Source organism: Sphaeroforma arctica (genome assembly GCF_001186125.1).
Source record: "Sphaeroforma arctica JP610 unplaced genomic scaffold supercont1.812, whole genome shotgun sequence".
NCBI lineage: Eukaryota > Ichthyosporea > Ichthyophonida > Sphaeroforma > Sphaeroforma arctica.
In genome coordinates, this window is record NW_014039746.1 from 1 (window position 1) to 9,125 (window position 9,125).

Here is a 9,125-nt window from a genome sequence, read left to right on the forward strand (position 1 = left end):
TTATTTATTGTGTATATATTGTGTATATATAGGTATATATGTATATATGTATATGTATGTATGTATGTATGTATGTATGTGTCTACGTATCGATGCAAGTATGTATGTTTATATATATATATTTATATAATAGCTCTCATCCGCGTACGCAGACATTTTCTTTTGTCCATCATATCCACAAATGGGACTAAACAGTTTTTAAAACACTCTCCTAAACGCATATACAGACATGTACAATATCCAAAGAAAGGCACACTACCTTTAACGGATCTGTATGAAGTGTGTGACAGCATCAACTCGTGGCTGTTGTCCGATAGAGACAACGTCGCCGTCATCCATTGCCAGGTGTGTGAAGTGTTCTTGGCTTGTCTAATGTGGAAGCCCTCATCCCTAATTCTAAATTCCTAATTTCAAATTGACCAATTCCTAGTTCCTAATTCCCGATTTTATGTATTTTCATACCCACAGAATGGGGTGGCCAGGACCATTCCCCTAGTGGTCAGCTATCTCCTGTTCACCCAACTGTTCACGTCGCCGGAAGTGGCTGTGGCGCATTGCTCGATCAAAGGGCGCGCAAAAAGTGGACTAAAGATAAGACCATCCGCCAATAGGCAGGCGGCAAATCTGCTGAAGATCGTGCAGGGCGAGTAAGTGTGGGTGTGGGTGTGACTGTGACTATGACTGACTATGAGAGTGATATGTGTGTGGGTGTGAGTGGGAGTATGACTATGACTATGACTATGTCTATGAGAGTGATATGTGTTGCTTAGCATCTCTGCTGAAGATCGTACAGGGCGAGTAAGTGGGAGTGGGAGTGTGACTATGACTATGGCTATGAGAGTGATATGTGTGTGGGTGGTGGTGTGAGTGGGAGTGTGACTATGAGAGTGATATGTGTGGGTGTGAGTGGGAGTGTGACTATGACTGTCTATGAGAGTGACATGTGTTGCTTAGCAACTCTGCTGAAGATCGTACAGGGCGAGTAAGTGGGAGTGGGAGTGTGACTATGACTATGACTATGTGTTGCTTAGCAACTCTGCTGAATATCGTACAGGGCGAGTAAGTGGGAGTGTGACTATGACTATGACTATGACTATGAGAGTGATATGTGTGTTGCTTTGTGTGATTCGAACCCACAGACCAATCGACAGGCAGTGACTCAGCTGACGATTGCACAGGGTGAGTAAGTATATGTCTGAGTATATATATATATATATATATCGGTTGAATAATATATGTACCTATTTATAGACCAAACTGATGACCAATGAGGAGCTTTGAGCCATGGAGCAATACACATCATCTATAGTTAACTACAGCGTAGACGGGCACAGGTGCATGTGAGTACCTGTCTGTGTGAATGGATTTCCGTATTATTTTTTTATGTATTCTCATCAGTATCATACCTCTATTTCTGCTCCCTCTCCTTATTCCCATATGCATTTTATCTGTAATTCTGTGCCCGCTACGTATTCCGTCCGTATTTATCTTTACGTATTCCCATCAGTATTTTATATTACGTATTCCCATCCGTATATTGTCTTTACGTATTCCCATCCGTATTTTATTATTACGTATTCCCATCCGTATTTTATCTTTACATATTCCTATCCGTATTTTCTCCCTTCTGTATTCCCATCCGTATTTTCTCTTTTCGTATTCCCATCCGTATCTTACCTTTACGTATTCCCATCCGTATCTTACCTTTACGTATTCCCATCCGTATTTATAGTTATGTCTTATAATTGTTTTATCTTTACGTATTCCCATCCGTATCATATATTTACGTACTCACATCCGTATCGTACCTTTACTTATTCCCATCCCTATCTTATCTCTACGTATTCCCATCCGTATCGTACCTTTACGTATTCCCATCCCTATCTTATCTCTACGTATTCCCATCCCTATTCCATCTGTAGTCCTGCGCTCTCTACGTATTCTCACCCTTGTCCTGTATACGTCCTTCTCTTCTGCCCAGTCCACCCAAAGAGTCTTCGGTGCATGTGCAGTCGATCTCCTTCCCCAACCTACCCGTGTTCACATCACACCCCGCCAAGCCCTATGTCAACATACAGTGCAATGGAAAGATAGCGTTCTCGACCAAAGACCAGATACCAGATCTCAGGTGCGTAGTAGAAGTGTATATTGAGGTGTGGGGTAGAAGTTTGTAATAAGGTGTGGAGTAGAAGTTTATATTAAAGTGTGTAGTGGAAGTTTATATTATTGTGTGTAGTGGAAGTTTATATTATTGTGTGTAGTTGAAGTTTATATTATTGTGTGTAGTGGAAGTTTATATTAAAGTGTGTAGTTGAATTTTATATTATTGTGTGTAGTTGAAGTTTATATTGAAGTGTGTAGTGGAAGTTTATATTGAAGTGTGTAGTGGAAGTTTATATTAATGTGTGTAGTTGAAGTTTATATTATTGTGTGTAGTGGGAGTTTATATTATTGTGTAGTTGAAGTTTATATTATTGTGTGTAGTGGAAGTTTATATTATTGTGTGTAGTGGAAGTTTATAATAAAGTGTTTAGTGCAAGTTTATATTATTGTGTGTAGTTGAACTTTATATTAAAGTGTTTAGTGGATGTTTATATTATTGTGTGTAGTGGAAGTTTATATTAATGTGTGTAGTGGAAGTTTATATTAAAGTGTGTAGTTGAAGTTTATATTATTGTGTGTAGTAGAAGTTTATATTAAGGTGTGAAGTTTGTATCAATGTGTGTGGTAGAAGTCTATATTACAGATTTCAGGTGAGGAGTAGAAGTTGTTATATGCGTGTGATCTCGTACTATGTGTGTCGTGGTTGAAGGTGTGTATGGGCTATGCGCAAGGATGGTTTCAATGCTGATGATGGCGTGTATAATCGTTTGAATAAGGAAGTAAGCATGCCTTATATGGGCATGACTCTGCACCTGTGGACCCACTTCCACTCTTGCACGTCTGCGTATGCATGTGTGCACAGACTATACATATGTATATTCGTAACTTTCGCCTTCATTTGCATATAATCATAACATTCTGCATCATTTAGAACATAATATGTATATATATGTATGTGTGTGTGTGTGTGCGTGCGTGCGTGTGTGTGTATAAAAATGTATGTATGTGTATGTATGTATTAATGTATGTATGTGTATGTATGTATTAATGTATGTATGTATATATATGTATATGTGTATGTATGTGTATATATATATATATATATATATATATATATATACATGGATGTCTCGGATGTCACGGATGTCATGGATGTGGGCTAGTACTGACTACACTCGCCCCTCGCCGCTGTCCAGCCGAGATTCGATACAGATCAAATGTGGGAAGTCGTTCATGGGAGACATCTCCGTGCAGCTGATGGTACCCACAAGGGAAGGCCCCGGCGCACACCTCTGCCTGGTATGTTATGAAAACGGAGGACTGGCACAGACGCTATACTGACTGTATTGCTGCTACTGTGTGATACTGTATTGCGGATACTGCTGTTCGTGTATGCTGTAATACGTCGAGTATCTATCTTCTCGGTCATCTATACAACATCGAACACCCCCACTCTCCCCCTGTCCTGTTTTCAGGTGCAACTATAAACCACCCACCCAACATATACACACCCTACATCCCCACTCTCCCCCTGTCCTGTTTTCAGGTGCAACTATATACCACCCACCTAACATATACACGCCCAACACCCCCACTCTCCCCCGTCCTGTTTTCAGGTGCAACTATATACCGGCTATCTAACATATACACACCCAACACCCCCACACCCCCACTCTCCCTCTGTCCTGTTTTCAGGTGCAACTATATACCACCCACCCAACATATACACACCCAGCACCCCTACACCGCCACTCTTCCCCTGTCCTGTTTTCAGGTGCAACTATATACCGGCTTCCTAAAATATACACACCCAACACCCCCACTCCCCAACTCTCCCCTTTCCTGTTTTCAGGTGCAACTATATACCGGCTACCTAGCCCCCGGCCACCACCAATACGACATTGTGGACCTGGACAGTCCCGTCAAGTCTCTGGGCGGGTCCTTTTATCTGGCCCTCGATGTGTCCTCAGGCGAGGGAACGGGTGCAGGCAAACCTCTGCCGTGGAAAGGGACCCAATCGCACCCGGAACAGGCCCTTACCACGTGCTTCTTTAATGACTCAGAGGCTCGTGGTCAACTCAAGGCGTACGGTATGTGTGGTGTGCTATGTATGTACTCAGTCAGTCGCCTGTTGTCTCTGGAGAACCCTGCCGCTTAAGCATGTGTCGTGTATTATTGGCAACGCTTGTCACATGTCGTACCTGTGTTCTATTGACTACTCTTATCACATGTCGTAAACGTATCCTGTTTCTAACGCTTGTCAAATGTCGTACATGTGTTCCCTTTACTACTCTTATCACATGTCGTAAACGTATACTATTTCTAACGCTTATGGCATGTCGTTTGACAGAGCGGGATCTGGTCACTGCCATCGGCCACTCAGCCGCAGAGTTCATTCCCAACCGAAAGGAAGGAGCGTCCGCCAAAAGCAACGACGCCGACGGCTACCGGACCACTCGCTCTACAACGTATGTAGTGCAACCGTAAAACCTTAAAACCCTAAACTCCAAAACCCTTTTGCATTCCCCAATCCATCTCAGTGTGTAGTGTGTGTGATGCTGTTTGGTGTCCCTCATAACATTCTCGTACCTCTAACAGTGAAACTCCGCTTACACGTTCGTATACACCCCGTCAAACACCCACTCAAATCCTTGCAATTCACTCCCCCCCTCCTCTCACCCCACCCCACCCTATGTACCTCCCAGCGGCAAATCCGGACGGGGCGCACCCCGAGGTCGCCAGCAACGGTCCTACCCAGACCGCGAGACCCGGGACAGGGACAGGCACCCAGTGACCACTCCTGCAAGCAATGGGACCGGTCCTGCCCCCGATGGTCTGGGCAGTGGCGTGGGTGGGGGTGGTAACAACATGCTCCTCGATCTACTAGGCGATGGCCAGGCCATGGCCGCCACACCGTCGCCGCCCCCGACGAATAGTGGTATGCATGGATGAGTGGGTACGTGTGTTTTGTTTGTGTGTGTGTGTGTGTACGTGTGTTTTGTGTGTGTGGGCGTGTGTGGGCGTGGGCGTGTGTGTGTGTGTGTTTATTTGGATAGCACTTCAGCATGTATAGGATATTGTATATAGATGGATGTAGTATTAAATTCGAATTCGCGCCACTCTGTGCTATGGCCATTCCGTTTTACGTTTGTTTTACATATATGACTCTTTGCCTAATAACTATTACATGTAGAATTTTACGTTTATTTTACATATATGACTATCCGCCTAATAATTATGATATGTACAATTTTTGCCCTACATATACTATTTGTCTATTAATTCTGATATGTACAATTGTACGTTTGTTTTACATATATAGCTCTTTGCCTAATAATTTTTATATGTAGAAATTGGCGGATGTCAGGCCCACTGCTTTGCTGCGCTATTTGTGGGTAGGTATAAAGCGGTCAGTGTTGATCTGATACGCTTTCCTTATCACTGTGTGTCGCATGATTGGTGGCAGGTATACGCGTACTGCAACTTGTGTGCTTCTGGAAACGGTTTCATTGTATACTGTCATTGCCCTGCTAACCCCACTGTATCACTAATACACACACCGACCACCCACCACTATCCTGAGACAATCGGCTAAGGCCAATACACTCCTAACCCTAAAACCCTAAAACCCTAAAACCCTGGTCTTTGTACACCCCATCCCCTGAACCACCAGTCAATATCATGGGCGTGTCGGATGACGAAGGAGACGACGAGTTTGGGACGTTTGGAGAGATGAGCAGTGGTCTGGGTATGGACAACACCACTGCCGGTATGACAGAAGGCCTGGATCTATTGGACTTGGGAGGTGGTAACCATGGCAACAGTCCGCGCGGGGGTTCGCCTCCGGGCGCGCAGACGAGTAATACTAACAGCGGCGGTGCAGGAGCATCAGCGTTCGATCTACTCGGATTGAGCGATATGCCTGGTGTGTGGGGGTGTGGTCTTGATTGTGTGTCTAGACTACTTACTGTACCTTTGATATATATATATGTGTGTGTGTGTGTGTGTGTGTGTGTGTGTGTGTGTGTGTGTGCATATATGGCATGTTTTGAGTGAAGCACCCGGAGTGTGCTACTATCTCACTCTACTGCCTCGTCGCACTTCCTCCTTGTGTAGTTCTTACAGTATCGGTAGTGTAGTCACAGTCTCGTGGCGATGGGTTTGTATCAATAACTCACCAGACATACCAACCTCTACAATAATCTTTGTATAAATTCTGTCTGTACGAACTAACCGTGCCACGCACAGATTTCCATTCTCATTCCCATTGTCAGTCTGTTGTGGGATATGCATAAATGGATATTGACTGGATATCATACACTTCATAGTAATACCAGACACATAGACACGCATACACTTCATCGTAATACTAGATGGATATTCGTTTGTGGCACATACTCGACGGTATTCACCGTATATGCATATACACAAACACCCCTATCTCACGCCGCACTAAAACCCTAAAACCCTACATAAACCTAAAAACCCTAAACTCTACTCCACTCCACTCCCCTGCAGATCCTTCGGCCACCGTGAGAGCTCCCCCGTCCAATGCCGATCCATTTGCGAGCGATATGATTGGTCTAAACCCGGATGTGATGGGCTCGACCAATGAGGATTCGGGAATGCACCGCAGCCACAGTGCCGTGTTTGACAACGAACACCGCAACTCCATCCCACGCAGCCACAGTGCCGCGGATTTTGACAATCTTTTGACGCCTGTCACCAGCAATGGCAGTGACACCAGCCAGGCACACAAGTAAGCGGTGAGAGTGTTTGTAGTTCACACGAGTGAGCGGTGAGAGTGTTTGTAGTTCACACGAGTGAGTGGTGAGAGTGCTTGTAGTTCACACGAGTGAGTGGTGAGAGTGTTTGTAGTTCACACGAGTGAGTGGTGAGAGTGTTTGTAGTTCACACGAGTGAGTGGTGAGAATGTTTGTAGTTCACACGAGTGAGTGGTGAGAGTGTTTGTAATTCACACAAGTAATCGGTGGAGTGTTTGTAGTTCACACGAGTGAGTGGTGAGTGTTTGTAAATCACACAAGTAATCGGTGGAGTGTTTTTCATCCCTGTGACTATGTGAGGTTGTACGTTAAGTCTTTGTCGGTTTCTCATATCGTTTCCTTGTGTCTTGGATCCGAACTATGCGTGTTCGCACCTGAATCCTAAACCCTAAACCCTAAACCCTAAACCCTACGCACGCATCCCACCGAACCCCACCCAATGGCTGGAAGGTAAAGATATTGTACTCTGCATGCGATGTAGACACTTCAATACCGAATTACCAATCCATCACCAACCCCAACCCAAGCCCAACTCAAATCAAAACCCAACATCAACCCCAACCCAAGCCCAACTCAAATCAAAACCCAACATCAACCCCAACCCCAAACTCAGCAGCACACGGCCAAATAAGCCTACCACAAAGTCGCCCCAAATCCCCGAAGACCCCTTCGGAACACTTAACACAGGCATGCCCAGCATCAACCAAACCACCCCATCCCCTCTAGGCACAGCCACCGCTGCCAACAACGGAACCTCTCCCAGGCCAAACGCTACCGGAAACCTAGGTGTGTGTGTGTGTGTATGTGTGTGCTATAGTTGTGTACATATATGTTGTAGATGGGTGTGTGCGTGTGTGTGTGTGTGTGCTATTGTTGTGTACATATATGTTGTAGATGGACGTGTGTGTATAGGTTGGTTGTTTGCTGTGTTTAGGGTTTTTAAGTGTGGGAAGTCTTATCGGACGGTATTGTTAGCGGGAGACGTAGATACCTATTACATCCTTATCCCAACACACAAACACACAACACACAAACACACAACACACAACACCTGGTCTTCCATTATCTCCGCCACACAGTCTTACACTCATGCCTACCGCCACTGCCCCCCCCCCCTCCCTTTATTCCTATCCCATCACACGACTTATCTACAACACACCCAACTTTCCCACCTCACACAGGCGGTGCCAGCTACGGTATGCCCACCCGCGGTAGGCCCAACTACGCGTCCAGTCCTATGCTGCGCTCTCCTGCACCGTCACCCCACCGATCGCCACAGCCCACACAAGCCAATTCTCAGCAGTCCGTGTTTAGTACGGTAACGGGTGTGGGGGGTTCGGGTGTAACCACCAGTCCAAATGTTGGGGCTGGGACAGGGCCAGGGTCGAATGATCCGTTCGGCGGCTTGGGCGGCTTTGGGAACTCTAGGTAGGCTTGGGTGGGGTTGGTGTGTAGAGGTAATGTTGAGTGGAGTGTATGGGGATGGTGTGTAGGTAAGTTTGTGTGCGGTTTTTAGCTTGAAATGTGTACTGTGTATGTGGCAAATCCGTGTGCAGTGTGTAGGTAAAACTGTCTTTGTAGGTGGAACTGTATGTGTAGGTATAACTGTATGTGTTGGTATAAGTGTATGTGCTGGTATAACTGTATGTGTAGGTATAACTGTATGTGTTGGTATAAGTGTATGTGTAGGTATAACCGTATGTGTAGGTAAAACTGTATTTGTAGGGTATAACTCTATGTGTAGGTATAACTCTATGTGTAGGTATAACTCTATGTGTAGGTAGAACTGTATGAAGTGTCTGTAGACGGAACTGTATAAAGCGTGTGTATGTAAATTCCTGTGTATTCGTATGGGTTTCTGTGTGTATTCGGGTTTTAGTACCAGCGTCCCTCTGTTAGGTGTGGCTGTATAGCCTTGCACTGCTACTGCTAACGGCAGCTTCAGTCCCCGTCGCTATGACTGTACTACAGCGCTACCAAGTGATGTAGTCGTAGAGATAAGTGTATGCCAGATGATCAGATGATGACAAGGCTACTAACCCTGAAATCCTAAAACCTAAAACCCTGGAACCCGTCGGCGCCTTTGGCAATTATTGATTACTACACTGTGTATGACACTCATAGGACCCACTGCTACGCCCGTGTGCACCCCATTATCTGCATTGCAATCCACAGCCCACTTATTCATATATATATGTGTGTGTGTGTGTGTGTGTGTGTGTGTGTATGTACTAGTAT

General features: G+C 45.2%; 1 protein-coding gene across 2 annotated transcripts; it reads left to right on the forward strand.

Annotated features, from left to right (window-relative positions):
- Positions 1–224: 224 nt before the first annotated feature.
- On the forward strand, positions 225–8,319 carry SARC_08715 (the record flags this gene model as incomplete). 2 transcript variants are annotated; one of them, XM_014297295.1, is made up of 11 exons in its annotated part: positions 225–345; positions 469–647; positions 1,982–2,128; positions 3,300–3,402; positions 3,956–4,193; positions 4,454–4,571; positions 4,809–5,041; positions 5,777–6,028; positions 6,622–6,862; positions 7,501–7,673; positions 8,069–8,319. In XM_014297295.1, coding segments are annotated over 11 exons (2,056 nt in total), but the record flags the coding sequence as incomplete, so codon positions are not given. The 2 variants fall into 2 exon arrangements, with proteins under 2 accessions (XP_014152770.1, XP_014152769.1); XM_014297294.1 differs by having other exon boundaries at positions 7,504–7,673.
- Between the last annotated feature and the right edge of the window lie 806 nt (positions 8,320–9,125).